General features: G+C 46.3%; 2 protein-coding genes across 2 annotated transcripts; both read left to right on the plus strand.

The window, feature by feature from the left end:
- The first annotated feature begins 739 nt into the window (after nucleotides 1-739).
- Nucleotides 740-10,373, plus strand: PINK1 (PTEN induced kinase 1). The gene is made up of 8 exons (XM_089534447.1): nucleotides 740-1,208; nucleotides 2,762-3,049; nucleotides 4,050-4,153; nucleotides 4,676-4,858; nucleotides 5,771-5,934; nucleotides 7,683-7,810; nucleotides 8,330-8,566; nucleotides 9,217-10,373. Exons 1-8 carry the CDS (start codon nucleotides 885-887, stop codon nucleotides 9,475-9,477), a joined length of 1,689 nt encoding a protein of 562 aa, XP_089390573.1. The 5' UTR covers nucleotides 740-884; the 3' UTR covers nucleotides 9,478-10,373.
- Nucleotides 10,374-10,990: 617 nt separating this feature from the next.
- Nucleotides 10,991-15,386, plus strand: AGMAT (agmatinase (putative)). The gene is made up of 7 exons (XM_089534450.1): nucleotides 10,991-11,395; nucleotides 11,879-12,081; nucleotides 12,814-12,862; nucleotides 13,277-13,472; nucleotides 13,651-13,830; nucleotides 14,485-14,569; nucleotides 15,085-15,386. The coding sequence occupies exons 1-7, from the start codon at nucleotides 11,076-11,078 to the stop codon at nucleotides 15,156-15,158; spliced, it is 1,107 nt and encodes a 368-aa protein (XP_089390576.1). The 5' UTR covers nucleotides 10,991-11,075; the 3' UTR covers nucleotides 15,159-15,386.
- The last annotated feature ends 43 nt before the right edge of the window (nucleotides 15,387-15,429 follow it).

The following is a 15,429-nucleotide window of genomic DNA, read 5'->3' on the forward strand; positions in this document are numbered from 1 at the left end:
ACTGGATCAGGGCACTTGCGCTCTCTTCCAACTCTATGATTCTATGAGTCTATTCTATGATCTTGATATGAATTCAACAAAATGAGATGATATATTTGGGAGACTGAGCCTTTACTATGTTTTTTTACTTGTGGCTTGTTGTGTTCTATTTTTATTGTGCTTACGTTGGTTGTTACTCGCCTCGATCCAATACAGGGAGAGGCGGGATACAAATAATAATAATAATTATTATTATTATTATTATTATTATTTGCACCTAAAGTGACAAGAAAAACAAACTATTTTGTGTACTCTGGCAAGAAGCCTTGGTTTCTGCTTTGTGCATGTTTTGTGGATACATTTGCACCAGAAGTGAACTAGGAAAAGGAAATGTTTTCCCATTGTTACTGTATTATGGTTTCTTTAGTTGGAACAAAACTTTTATTCAAAAGAGTAGTAGAGGAAGAAGAGGCTTGGAATCACCCAACTTCAGAGCTGGAACAAGGGCCATGTAGTCCAAGTGAATGGAGGGGAGGATTGTGGGCTTTGTAGTACCCCAAAAAAGAAAGGGATTGCTTCAGTTTCTTCAAGGCTATGGCTTTATTTCGTTTTAAAAACAACAAGTACATAAGGGCTGCATCCACACTGGGGAAATAACCCGGTTTGGCACCGCTTTAACTTGTCTGGCTCAAGGCTATGGAATTCTGGGAGTAGGAGTTTGTTGTGGGGCCCAGAATTCCATAGCCTTGAGCCAGACAAGTTCAAGCGGTGCCAAACCGGGTTATTTCCCCAGTGTGGATGCAGCCAAGGGCTCAGAGGGCAGAAGCACTTGGCTCCGCCTTGGAGGCGTCACAATCCCCGTCACACACAATAACAACAACAGAACCGCTTAGCTGCCTCCAAAGATGGCGCTGAGGCAGGCCCTGGGCCGAGGGGCTCGGCTGGGTCGGGGGCTGCTGTGGCGATGGCTCGGAGGGGCGCCTCAGGCTCCTCCTCCGCCTCTGCCGCCCCGGCCTCCCGCTTCCCAACCCCGGCCAGGCTTCCTACGCGAGGCCGCGGCTCGACTAGGCCTCACTCGAGGCCCGCCGTCGCCGGGTCTGCTCGTCTTCCGGCAAAGGGTCCCCCTCGGACCCCGCCGCTTCGGCTTGGCCTTCAGCCTCGGCCTGGCGTTGCTGGAGCCAGCCCTGGCTGAGCAAAAAAGAGCGGCCGAGGCTTGCCAGGACATCCAGGTAAGACTAGGCCGCGTTGCCATGGCGACGGGAAGGCTTCTGCAGGTGGACTAGGCCGCGTTGCTATAGCGACGGGAGGGCTTCGCAGGCTCCTGCAGGTGGACTAGGCCCCGTTGTCATGGCGACGAGAAGGCTTGAGTGAGAGGACCAGGCCCCGTTGCCATGGAGACGGGAGGGCAATGGCGGCTTTAGGCATCTCCTGAGGAAAATATAGCCATTCTTTTTGGTTAATAAGCCTCAGGGAGACCCCCAAAATGTTACTTTCCCAAACTCTGGTGCTGGACACCCCAAACAGCCCTGGCTCTACTCTTTACACATCCACACTGCCAAATTAATGCAGTTTGAGACCACTTCAACTGTCACGGCTCTGTCATAACGTATTGCTTGTATACACAGAACATGCTCTCACAGCAGTTACAAATCCCAGAGTTCCATAGCATGGCACACCGTGGCCATTAAAGCGGTGTCAAACTGTGTTAATTTTGTAGTGTAGATGCAACCCAGATGGAATTAACCTCCCCTCAAAATGACACTATTATAAGCGTAAACCAATGAGACACCAATGAATTTCATGCTTAGACTTGGGTCCTGTCTCCAAAATCTCTCATTACGTACCTTTTATTTATTTACTTAGTAATATAAAAATAATAGTTTTCTTACCCACCTCTCCTCAAGTTTTGAGGTGGGTTACAACTAAGTTGAAACACAACCATTACATAAAACACATATATTAAGCTGAGTCTCTATGCAATATTTATATTACAATACGTTGGGCAATAATTAAATACAGAATTTGTGTTTAAAATTCATGATTAAAAGACCTGCCGGAAGAGAGAGGTCTTCCAATGAGTTTTATATTTGGCTGTCGGATCTCTTCCGGCGGGTCATTTATTTATTTGTAAATTTATATGCAGATACAGGTATTCCAAAATCCAAAACGCATGTGTCCTGAAGGTAATTTTATACACAGCATTTTGAATGAGTTTTGTGTATGTATCTAAGTTTATTTACGGTCTGTGACCAAAACATCTCAGTTATAAAAACACTATCAATAAAAGCACTCTTAGAAAGAACTAATGAAAATAAATTAAAACGCAAATGCGTATGTAAACAGGAAGCATTACACTCCAGCATAAAGGAAATATAACAGTTATATAACATTATCAATAAAAGCACTCTTACAGAAACTAATAAAGAACAAACTAAAACCCAAATGCACATGTACACAGGAAACATTGTGCATCAACATAGAGGGAGCATAAATAAGTTTGTGTACATTGGACCACCAGAAAGCAAAGGGGTCACTATCTCGACCACCCATGAAAAAAGTGTTGGTTTTTGGAGTATTTCGGTTTTTGGAATTGGGGACCAGGGAGATTCAAAACGTTTCGGATGATATGGGAGACTCAAGCAGATGGATGGCAATCTGTCAAGGATGCTTTGATTGAGATTTCCTGCATGGCAGAATGGGGTTGGACTGGATGGCTCTTGGGGTCTCTTCCAACGCTATGATTCTATGATTCTAGTATTCTGCTTGTCTCTTTTCTTTGCAGACCATATTTGTCCAGAGGAACAAGCCCCGGAAAGAACCGCTGGGCTTGTTCCGCCAGCATGGCTTCAAACTGGAAGAGTATTTCATCGGCAAAGCCATCGGCAAAGGCTGCAGCGCTGCTGTGTATGAAGCCGCCACTCCTTTTGCGACTGGCTGGGAAGGAAGAGATGGCGGGTCTAAGCCTTGCCATACTTCGGATGTTTGCGTTGATGGAGGGGAAAGCCCTTGCAAAGCCACCAGCTGGAAACCGGGCTTCCCTTTGGCAATCAAGATGATGTGGAACATTTCGGTGAGAATCGGGTCCTTCTCAGGAAAGAGGAGCAAAATGATTACCTCGAGATATATATATATACACACACGCACACACATATATACTTGCAAACATAAGTTTTTATGCACGTATACATTTAATGTTGGCTGTCGGTATCCATGGATTTGCTACCTGCAGATTCAATCATCCACAGATTCAAAATGTTCCAAAAGATATAAATTCCCAAAAGCAAACCTTAATTTTGCCATTTTATATAAGAGATGCCATTTTACTATCCATTGTATTTAATGCGACTTGGGCATCCATGAATTTTGTTATCCATGGGGGTCATGGAACCAAACTCCAGAGGATACCAAGGACCCACTGTATTCTCTGAATGTTTTGTAAATCATGTTGGGTTTGTTTTACACAAAGCCAAGCAGGGTATATGTTGAGGTGCAAAACTGAAAAACCGGGGTGCAGGAAAATGCTTTTGTTTTTAGATGTATACCAGCCAAAATGGAAATCAGAATTTTAAATTGCACCTGCACTGCAGAAATAATGCAGTTTGATACTATTTTAATTGCAATGGAATCCTGGAATTAGTAAGTTGTGGCACCAGAACTCTCTGACAGTGAAGGCTAAACATCTCACAAAACTAAAGCTTGGTTTCCAGACTTTTGATCAAGTGATATGATTTTACTTCTGTTTGCCACTGGCTAGTAAACAGTCAAATACTGAGGGATTTGGGCATGGGCTCTTTCTGAGGAGGGTGTTTTTTTCTGCATTTTGATGCAGTTTGAAAGATTGGCATGAAAACTGCAGACCCCAAAATTGGAAGGAGAGAGGGGTAAAAGGATCTTTGAGGAACTTCAAGATATCCAGAAGTAGTGTCTAGGAGACATATGCAACCCACTTTGCCCACCCCTGGCATAAATGTTTAACTTGCACACTGTGGTTCATCTCCCTGCTTTCAGAGAGAAATATATTATTATTGGCATATCAATACAAAGAGTGTTCTTTGTGATGGCTCTTTCAGGCTGGGTCTTCAAGCGAAGGCATCCTCAGCAGCATGTCTCAGGAGCTTGTTCCAGCCAGCAGCTCTGCCTTCCCTGGAGAATTTGGAGCACTCGCTTCTCCCAGGTATGATTTACTAATTTTGGAGACATTGGCAGAGTTACTTATGCATGAGAGAAAACAATGGTTCTGCATCCAACAAATTCAAGCCATTGTATTGAATAGCTTGCTTGTGTGCAGGCTTCTGTCTAGGTTGCATTTGTCAGCCTGCAAGGCAGCAGGTGCAATGATGTTATTTGACAAAACTGTGAATGAACAGGTTTCAGGCTTGTGGGATCTACTTCCATTAAAAAACTCACACACATCATAAAATCTACCAGGACTGAGATCTGTTTTGCTAGGTGCAAAATATTTGCCCAGGTAAGCAGATAGTGTTAAACAGGGTGCCTTTGAACACACTGTTAGTAACACCATTAATGAAGAGGGTGCTTTTGTGATCAGTACTATAAATGAGTTCCCAAGTTCTCTCATTGTTTTTCCTTATGCTCATTTACAGACATCTTAGTGGGACAGGGGGAAATGGTTTAGTAGTTACTACTGTTAGACAACTGCAAGTTGCAATAATGGCAGTACGTCTTCTTAAAACAGGAAACCTGTCTTTGAGAAGAAGAAGCTGAAGCCACATCCGAATATAGTCCAGGTGATCCGAGCATTCACTTCTACGGTCCCATTGCTCCCCGGAGCAACGGTGGATTATCCAGATGTCCTGCCCTCCACCCTCAATCCCTCTGGAATTGGACACAGCCACACACTCTTCTTAGTGATGAAAAAGTAAGTCAAGAGGGACGGGTTGTTCACAGTCTGCATGCTTCCAAGCACATCAAGATTCCAGCCCTCATGGCTTCAGATGTTGGCTGAGCTCCTACATCATAGTCTACACTTTGTAAACTTTACAAATCCATAGCTATGTTTCCGAAATGCAATGGAAACCTGTTTGTGAATTGCAGTCATGTGCATCCAGGCTCTGGCAAGAAGGCTCCAATTTGCATCAGGCGCTTCTGATGCCCATTGGGAACTCATGTTGCGCTCTGGCACTTCTTAGCCAATGTCTGGATGCTCAGTGGGGAGCACCCAATTTTAACATCAATAGCAATAGCAAGTACATTTCTATTGCAGTAGCAACAGCAAGTGCATTTCATAGCATCCCCTTGGTGAATAAGATGTTGTAAAAACTATTCAGTTCAGTTTTGTGCACACATAAGGCCACTTATGAAGATGTGAATCCCAAGCAGAATGCCAGCCAAAATCTCACCTCTCTTTCTAATAACAGTACTTTTCAAGCTGTTCTTGTGAAGTTAAAAAATAGGTCAATCTCCCCTTCATTGGGTTGCTGCTATTATCTTCCATGGAAATTCAGGTTCACACCTTCAAGTAAGAGGGAGACACCACAAAAGGGGTGTGTGATAGGAGTATAAGATGCCACATAAGAGTATAAAAGACAGACAAGTCTCATCCCTGCACCATAGGACAGAGTAGGCTAAGTGTGGAGCTCCATATCTTCTTGGATTTCAACTACAATATCCAGTGGCCTAAAATTTAAGTTAGAATTTGAAAGGTTTGGAAACTGAAGTCTTTGGTGTCATGGCACAGGGACTAGAGAGACCAGGCTTCTATTTCCAGGGAGATTTGGCTTTCCGACTCTCTGCTGATGAGCTCCACCTCCATCTTGCTTGTCCTCCCTAGGTATCCCTACACTCTGCGGCAATATCTCTGTGAGAGGAGCCCTTCCCCTCGCCTGGTCACCATGATGCTCTTACAGCTCCTGGAAGGCGTGGACCACCTTGTCCGACACGGAGTGGCTCACCGGGATTTGAAGTCCGACAACATCCTTGTTGAAATTGACTCTGGTATGTAATGCCCCCCGGAAGCTATGCTTGTGCTTACGTAACTCTGCTGTGTTTTTAGGTTACTCTTTTTGAGACAATGGTATATTTTATGCTTTTGGTCCTGGAGGTTTGAGTGGTGATCAAACCTAAAGAGTCAGGAAATAAGCAAAGCTCTAAAATTGTTATTTAGTTATAAACAATAAACTTGACCTAAATCCATATAAGTTCACCCAACAAAAAGATGAGTGTTGTCAATACATAATCCATATGATTTGTGAATACAGACCAAAATACATTTTTGATACCAGAGGCAGTCTTGCACAGGGAAAGGTCAACGAAGCTGGAATCTCTCTGTAATTTTAATTTAATTTAATTTTTCTTTATATCCTGCCACTCTCTTGATGTATGATCCAAGGAACCTGACAATAGAAGACTGATGACAAACACTATAGATCAGCCAACACTTTTTAAAAAGCCAGATGCTCCTTGAATTTCCCTTCTTCAGTGACTAATATAGAGATCACTGAGATTACATAGAGTCATCCCATTCAACGTGAAATCTCCTTCATGATAAGAAATAGCTCTGATCCTCTCTGCTTACCACCTGTTTCTACTCCTGGAGCTTATGGGTTTTATCACAGAGAGATAGCAGGGACTTATTAAACAGCCATACCATTGGCTGCGCTGCGTCTTCTTCCCTACAATCGCAAATTGATAGCTGCTAGCTTGTCTCTGGATCCCTGATTTCCTGCCACCTGTGGCTTGGGTTTGGCTTCACACCAGTGGTTTCTGATATTCCTCAGTACAAATAGGCGAATAATTCAGCATCACTGGATTGTGAAGGTATTCCCAGGGCAAAGTCACACTCCATTGGAGCCCAAAGCACTTTGGCCCTGGGATTGTTTTGAGGCACCCTCCAGTTAAACATTAATTCCAGGAGCATTCTTCCAGCCTGGATGCGACTCGGATGGGCAGGAGTTAAGAAACAGCATTTGGAGTTAAGAAATTAACAGACCTGTGAAAAGTTGGCAGTGCCTGAAAGCATGGGCTCTCCTTGCCCCAAGGAACGTTTTGTAGTGCGATGAGAACGTTGCAGCAATGGCCGAAATAGACTAGGGCTAAGGGCACTTCTGCTAAGCAGCATTTTGGAGAGCTGAAAAGTTTGGTTGTTTTGTTTCGCTCTCCAGCCCATTTGCCAAGTGTTCAATTTGGCCATGACCTCTGTCGTTGGCACAATAGGGAATGCCAAACACTAGTTGACAGAACAGTGATCTAAGAAGACTTTGGTATAAATGCTATCAGTGGAGTGACCTCTGGGGGATAGTTGCTGAGTGGCTTGTGAAATCAAGACTGGCTTTGGTTCATTCCTGAAGAAAAAGGGATGGAAAAGGAAGAGGAAAACACACATTAGAGCAGCAGCTCCTTCTCTGGCTGATGGCATATAGCAGATTACTCTTGGCCCTGAAGAATATTATTTTTGGTAGGCAAGGGGGAAGCAAGCTCCCTGCAACTGCTCCCTCTCTGGATGAGTCCAGGAGGGCCTTCCCCTTGACACAGTGTTCTTCTTGCAAAGTTGGGCTTCTCTTTAGCTGGATGGTCCCAGAGCAACACCCACACAGAGGGAGAACTGTATTCCTTGCCAGTCATATTTGTTATCTACCCAGGAACACATGTCACTGTAGTAGAAGTGTTTTGCAGTTCTTCTCTGTAGCCAGCTACCCCTCAGTCCATTTGTGGCCTCACTCTCTTCCCTTTCCTGCTATTTGCAGCTGGGTTTCCAGGGCTGGTCATCACAGATTTTGGCTGCTGTTTGGCTGATGAAAAGATTGGTCTGAAGCTGCCCTTTAGCAGCTGGTATGTGGATCGCGGGGGCAACAGCTGCCTCATGGCACCAGAGGTAAGTCTTACTCTCTTTCCACAAGTAACCAGCACTCCTGCTTGCTGGCTCATGCACTGTCCCAAACATATTGAATTCAGAGGTATGAGGAGGAGCATTAATCCTTTGCCCCCCTCAACTCCACCCGTGAGGAGGCCCCCCCAATGCAAATAGCAGCTACAGAAGAGGAAAACAGTGTGACGTCTTAAGATTATATTCCCCAGCATCCCCACACAGACACCACCATAACAGAAAGAAAAGGGATCATCTTCCTCCACGCTTGCTCTGATCTCTTCAGAGCTGTTAAGATTATAGTTCCCAGCATCCTCACACTGGCATCCTGGGTAGAGGAGTCTAAAAACTGAAACAATAACTTCTACAAGCACTGGATGTCCTGACTTGTGAACCCACTAGCACCACCACCACGCCAGCCACTGAAAGAAACTGTGGGCCACTTTTCTGCTTGCTTTGCTGGAGGAGCTCCCTTTGCTTCTAGATATTCTCCCTCACCCTTTGACTTGTATCTCCCGCCTCTCCCAGGTGGTGACAGCTACCCCGGGGCCAGGTGTTGTGATCGATTACACCAAGAGCGATGCCTGGGCAGTCGGGGCGATTGCTTATGAGATTTTTGGCACTGGCAACCCTTTCTACGGCAGAGCGGGGGTGGCTCTGGAAAGCAGAAGCTACCGAGATGAGGAGCTCCCACCCGTGCCAGAAGTGGCGCCCCCTGAAGTGAAGAAGCTGGTGGGACGGTTGCTCCGGCGGGATCCTGCCATGGTGAGAACCGTCTTCTCTTTCACAAAGGGTTCTTGGTATTGTCTTTTCTTGAAAGAGTTTGCATTTTGTTACAGTTCCCCCCTCCCAAACATCCTCATCCTCTTGCATTTCTTGGGCAGCTTTTGCCACCCTGGCACCCCTATTCCTGTTGGGCTGCCACTCCCATAAACCACAGCCCAGCCCAGCATAGCAATCAGCCCTCCATTCTTGAATTTAACTCACTGGGTTGTTGTGAAGGTAAGGTGGGAAAGAGGGGATCCAAGTATGCAACCTTGAGCATGAAAGGTGAGCTGTAAACGTCGCAACTAAGTAAAAATAAGAAAGAAACCAGAGTGCTTTCCAGAATTCACCTCAAACTTGGAAAGCGCTTGCAAGCCAAAACCATACCAAGAGACTTTTCACAGTGCTGTGGTTCCACTTTAAGTACCCTGGTTCCATCCTTATAGACTCCTGGGATTTGCAGTTTAGGGAAGGGCATTTAGAATCTCAGACAGAGACTTAGTGCCTCCCCTTTACTACAATCTCCAGATGCACACGTGGCTATGAAATGTGGGGTTGTAGAGCCGTAACTGTGTGTAGTATGAAACAGGCCCCAGGTCTGTATGCCTGAGGAAGAGGTTGCGGCATTTTCCTTTCCTCTCCCCTTTCAGAGGCTCTCTGCCCGCGTAGCTGCCAACGTTCTCCACTTGGGCCTCTGGGGTGAAGATCTCCTCAGCCGGAAGGAGCTGAGACTGAACAAGATGGTTGGCTGGCTGCTTCACCAGTCGGCTGCCACTTTACTGGTGGACCGCCTCGGAGGCAAGAGCAGCGTCGAAACAAGACTGAAAAGATGCTTCTTGGCCAACCTGGACTACCAAGAGCTCTGCGAGGCAGCTGCCCTGCTCTGTGCATGGAGAAGCATGGCCTTGTAGGACTCAGGTCTCCTCGCCACCTTTGCTGCTGTTTCCTTGAGCGTTTCACTAAAAGCACTGGAGGAGCTAAGCCTCACTTTTCTTTATCTCTATGGGCCTAAAAATGGCAGAGCCTTCTTTTCTTTAGGTGAGAAGGCGGACCGCAGAGCTGGGGTGTCGTAAGTGCAATAGACGATAGAGCTAGGTTTGACAGCAAACATTATTCATTGTGGTTGTGCATCCAGTCTCTAAAGGAACTCGGGTCAATGTACGGTTTTGTTAAACCAGAGGAACTGTCCTTTGCGAGAATTGAGTGCTTCAAAGTTCCTAGTGAGTTAGAAGAAAGCAATGATTATCTAAATCATTTACAGAGGAGTCTTTCCTGTCTCAAAATTATTTATTTTTCCCTAGTCAGAAAAAAAAAGAATGATAAAATTGTTGATCTTTTTTATTCCTTTTCTGCTTAAGTATCAGAATGCTTTCCATTTGGCTTTTGGGAGAGGAGCCTGTGCAAAAAACCCAAACAAAACCAGGCTTCCCTTTAACAGTATCTCTTTTCTGGAGGGTGTTGATTCCTTTTACAAAGGAATGAGTAGATGAATAGATCCATAGACTGAGTTATAGCCAATTCAAGGTGATGCTGGGGAATGCAAGGGAGGAGCCACAAAGAGAAAAATCTACTTTGGTACACAATGTTGTGAAACTGTAGCATCACACCAGGCTAAAAGAGCCACCTCTTATATGAGAGAATAAAGAAACGTTTGTGTTTTTTGAAAGAGTTGGTTTAATATTTAGCTTACAGTGAGCATTCCTAACGCCTCTTGGTAGACTTTGTAGCTGCAAAGTGGCAAGATTTTTATTTCCGGTTGTTGGGAGAGTTAATTATTTGGTGCAATAAAGTGGTTTGTTCCTTGAAACACAGCATTTGTTTGGTTTGTTTTCATGCTGAATAAGACTCAGATTCTGGGGAGAGCCATGCTTTTGTGTTAACAGTGGGATTTGTTTTCCCAATGGAGGCATGGAAATCTTTGTTCAGAGAGCCTGCATGTTGTAGATACAGTATTGGACTAGACTTTGGGAGAACAGCATTCAAATCCTTGCTGTGCCATGGAAACACACTTAGAAGAAGGCGGTGGGAAACATCTTGTGAATAAATCTGGCCAAGAAAACCCAGGAGTAAGTTCTCCATCACTCAGAGCCAACTTGAAAGCGCATGAATCAGAACATGGGTGACATTTCTTTGGAAATGTGTGGCCTCATCCCACCCTTGTTAACACAAGAGAGAAACTTGTAGCTGGCTGGGTTCTTTCTTCCAAGCTCCGAGCCTTGCCTTGGAGAGGAGAGCAAAGCCACAGCAGTGCAAAAAGAAAGCTCTGCAAGGTTTCCCTGCCTCTGCTTGCTCTGCCCTTTGAACCGTGGGGAGGAGGCAGAGGGAAGGACTGTCCAAGGGGTGTTTTCCTCCTCTGAGCTGCCTTTAAAGTAACCAGCCAACAGCCCCATAGAATCTGGGCCCTCCTTGCGCACATGGCAGAATGCAGACTTTCTACTCCCTGAGCTGCAAACCCCTCTTGTGGGTTTGCAGAAATAGCCTGGATTTGGGTGTTGGCGCTTTCTTGAGCATGTTCCCAGCAAGACAGCTTTTTCCACTGCGTTCTTTTCGACTCGGCCGTGGAAAATGCTGCCCAGCCAGTTCTGGCTCCCTGGCCAGAATTCAGCCTGGCTCCTTCTTGAAAAATTTTGAGTCCCAAAGAATTCTCCCTCGCCACTGCCTTGTCTCCAACTCCAGCTTCAATGTCCCACTCAGCGCAGAAACAGTGGCCAGGCCTGTGGGCGTCTGCTCCATGTTCAAGCTCCCCGTCCAGAGTTCGGCAGAAGGCCTGGATGTTGCTTTTGTTGGGGTGCCTCTTGACACAGGGACCTCCAATCGTCCAGGGGCTAGGTGAGTGGGGCTACAGGGCTTAGAGGGTGGGCAACAAGAAAGAGACCCAAACATCAAGTATAGGAGCTACTGAGATGCTAAGTCACAGGTGGGGAACCACACCAGGTCTAAGGGTCCGTGTTCTGACTCTACCAGGGGTGTCTTGTTCCAGAACTGGGAATAGTTCCAGGCCGCACCAAGGATCTTTCAGTGCCAAACACGGACACATGTTATTGCAATAGCCAGTGGTGTACCTAGTGTATTTGACACCTGTTGTAGACCATTTTGTAGTGCCCTCTTCTCTTTTCAACAGTCTTTTCCAGGTCTGGTGGAGATGCTGGCTAAGCAGGAAAGGATAGTGACTCATTTTCCCACCCGGTCAGCAGACCCTCCAGACCTGGAAGGCCTCCGATGCCAACGGTGGAAATGGGCTGCTGCCACCGCCTGGCAACTTGCCCAAGATAGCCCAAGAGTTATGACCACTTGGGGCCACTCCTCTTCCAGGTTTGGTCCCCGCCACATCCGCGCCGAATCGGGGATGGTGAGGTGGTTCAACCCAAGCACTGGAGCAGATCCGTACCATTCTCTCATGGTTGCCGACATTGGGGATGTAAACGTCAACTTGTACAACCTGAAGGACAGCTGCAGACAAATCCGCGAAGCCTTCCAAAAGATTGTGGCAGGGGGCTGTGTACCACTTACGCTGGGTAAGTAAGGTGGCTTGGTTCACAGAGGATATCTGGTGAACTGTTTCGGTCTCTCCTAGGGGCAGGTTTCCAGGGACTGCCAGTTTGTAACTCATAGTTTGTCTGGTCCATGGGTCACCACTTTGGGTGGCATTGCTCTAGATTGCAACACCAAATCATAGCAACATGCTGCTGCTGGGAAAATCTATTTCCGTCTCAAGCGACTGTGTGGAATGGCTGTCAAACTCAAGCGGAGTGGCAAAGGAATCCGAGAGTGGGAAGGGAAGGTTGGCATCCTGTTTGTGACTTGCATCTTCATAAAGGGCTTTCTGATTTGAGTAGTTTCAAGATCTCCATATTCACTCGGGTGTTGATGTGACATTACAACGTGAAGGCATCTGTTGAACAGTGGTAGTCAGTGGAATGAATGATATGGCATAGCAATGGGCCGCCATGTTGCCTCAGTCACTCCATTGGCTACCATTGCACGACAGATGTCTGCATCTTGTAAAATCACAGTAGCATTTTAGGTTAATATAAGCATCAAGACACTGGATAGGAGGTGCCAAAGCATCGCGATGTAGAAACCCAACCCATATCTTTTTGTTATCAAAGATCCTGGAGCTATGTCACAGGTGAGCTACTCTGGGCATCTCTTTTGGCTGGAAAGGACATGAGCAGAGAGCTAAGATTGTGTTGAAGGAAGGCAGGCTTTGGGACATCCTTTCACTCTGCAGTTTTTTGTTCTCGCAGGTGGAGACCACACGATAACGTACCCGATCCTTCAGGCCGTCGCGGAAAAGTAAGTTTGAAAGGGAAAATGCGTTCAGGACGAGGGGGATACTTATGCCAAGGTTGGGGAGCAAAATAAGCAATATTGTGCCTATGCTTTTCATACGTCTCAAAAGCAAACTTCTCCTTCCTCTCCTTTCTGTTGAATTGAGTGTAAACAACCTTTGCACTTTAAATTCAGTTTGCAGCAATCGAAATAAGCCGAGGATGAAGGGGGAAAGTGGGAGGAGAGAGAAACAGACATTTTAAGGACAGCTGATAAAGTGGGATAGCAGAGGATTAGTCGAGACGATTCCTGCCAAATTGGGACGGTTGGAGGGCATGCTGTGCTAAAGGGTGGCATATAAATGAGTGTAATAAATAAATGAGATGGGGCCGTAGTAGTAAGAGATTCATGTCCGCTTGCTGTTCTCTCTCTGACAAGGTACGGTCCTGTTGGGCTGGTGCATGTGGATGCTCACACAGACACGGGAGACCAAGCGCTGGGGGGAAAAATCTACCATGGGACCCCCTTTCGGCGCTGCGTGGAAGAGGGCCTCCTGGACTGCAAGCGGGTCGTTCAGATTGGAATCCGAGGCTCCTCTTATTCTCCAGACCCAAGCAAGTACGGCCGGGACCAGGTAAAACAGTTCCCAAATGGAGGGTCCATGTGGGGAAACCTAGGTGATGGAATGGGACTCACAATCCTATTTAGGCCCAAGGCGGCAACGTGTGGAAAGCCAGTGTGGCGCGTTGGACTCTGACTGTGGGAGATGAGGGTTCAAACACAATTTGCCTTTACTTTCTGCCTCCCTGCAGGGTTTCCGAGTCGTGCCAATAGAAGACTGCTGGATGAAGTCGCTAGTCCCTTTGATGGCGGAAGTGAGAAAGCAGATGGGCAACAAGCCCGTTTATATCAGCTTTGACATCGATGGCATTGATCCTGCCTATGCCCCTGGCACGGGGACGCCCGAAATTGCTGGACTCACTCCTGCTCAGGTAAAATCTGCAGAACATGAACTTTGCAAGCAGGTTATAACAGACAGAAATTCATTCCCCTGGCCCCTTCTTTTCCCAAACCTAGACTGCCCAGCTAATGCCAAAAGGTACCCAAGAAAGGCACTATTGAACAGAGACTGCTTCTGTGGTCACTGGACAGCTGTTAACATTCGACCATACTGCTGACAAGGACTCTAAAACCCATCTGCCCAACTTGTCTTACCAAAGTGGCAGTAGCTAAAGCAGGGGAGGGAATTGTAGGCAGTTGGGAACATCGTTCTGCCCCCAAGACCCCAAATGCAAAAAAAATCACTTCCCCAGAGAAGTCCATTTTTTTTACTGCAGTGGGAATCATGCAGGTCTCTGGAAGTTGTCGTACTACACCTCCCAGCATTCCTCACTGCTGGTTAGGTCTATTGGGAGTTGTAACCCGACAACATCTGGAAAACTCTATAATAGCCACTGCACCAACTCCATAGGTGAGCCTATAAAATTGTTTTTTAAAAATAGCAGCCCAAGGAATCCACTCCCGGCCAAACTGGCTAAAGGGCCCTGCTGGCTGGGGATGCTGGGAGATGTTGTCTCAGACACTTAGCTTTTCCAGGTGCCAGAGAGTTCAGTCCAACCTCTTTTCGTCCTCTTGCTTTCAAACAGGCTCTGGAGATCCTTCGCGGATGCCGAGGACTAAATATCGTGGGAGGGGATCTAGTAGAAGTTGCCCCCATTTACGACGCTTCGGGTAAGTGAACGGCTCAACAAAGGATATTTATTATTATTATTATTATTATTATTATTATTATTATTATTATTATTATCCCGCCCTTCCCCCAAGGCTGAGACTCAGGGCAGCTTACATTAAAAAAAACCCATACATTTAATATCTGATTTTTCTGTGCGCTTCAAAGGGTCCTTCTTGTCCCAAACGCCTCCTTAGATCGCCTTTGCTGCTATTACAGCAATGCTGACTTGCAGCTGCTCTTTTGTGGTCTTTTGTTCGGCTTTTTGGGCAGTTTGAGGACTCGGAAGGGATCCTTGGCCAGAAAAATAGCCTTGTAGGGCCCACAGACTGTATGCTTCACCTACTTCTGTTTGATAGTCTTTCAAATATTTGAGGATGGCTACTGTGCCACCTTCTCTGCTCCATTCGGCATCTGTGCCATGGATCCACCAGCACCCCAAAAATGCCAGCTAGGTGGCAAATGCCTAGATCTTTTCATTGACTGATGGAACATTTTCTCTGCCTTTTCTTGATAGGTAACACAGCCCTGCTGGGAGCAAACCTGCTCTTTGAAATGCTCTGCTCTCTCCCTCGAGTGAAGTCGGCGTAACCGATTCCAGGCAAGCTTCCTTTCTTCCTGTACGGAAGATGCTCATAAAGGTGGAGAGACCTGTTTCTGTCCTGATACAGAACCAAGCCAACTAGAGAAACGAACGCTAGAGAAGGTTATTCCCGTCCCCGCCGCAAAGTAACCCCATCCCACCTCCATTGAGGAATCACCAGACCGGATCGCCTCTTGGTCGCACGTTTTAAAATAAGTTTATTTTATCGGTTGCGAATCTGTAAGTCTTTAAAGCAAAACCAAACCAAAAATAGAATTA

This window comes from Sceloporus occidentalis, unplaced genomic scaffold (genome assembly GCF_023333645.1).
Source record: "Sceloporus occidentalis isolate IW3139 unplaced genomic scaffold, rSceOcc1.0.p SCAF_8, whole genome shotgun sequence".
NCBI classification, from domain to species: Eukaryota; Metazoa; Chordata; class Lepidosauria; order Squamata; family Phrynosomatidae; genus Sceloporus; species Sceloporus occidentalis.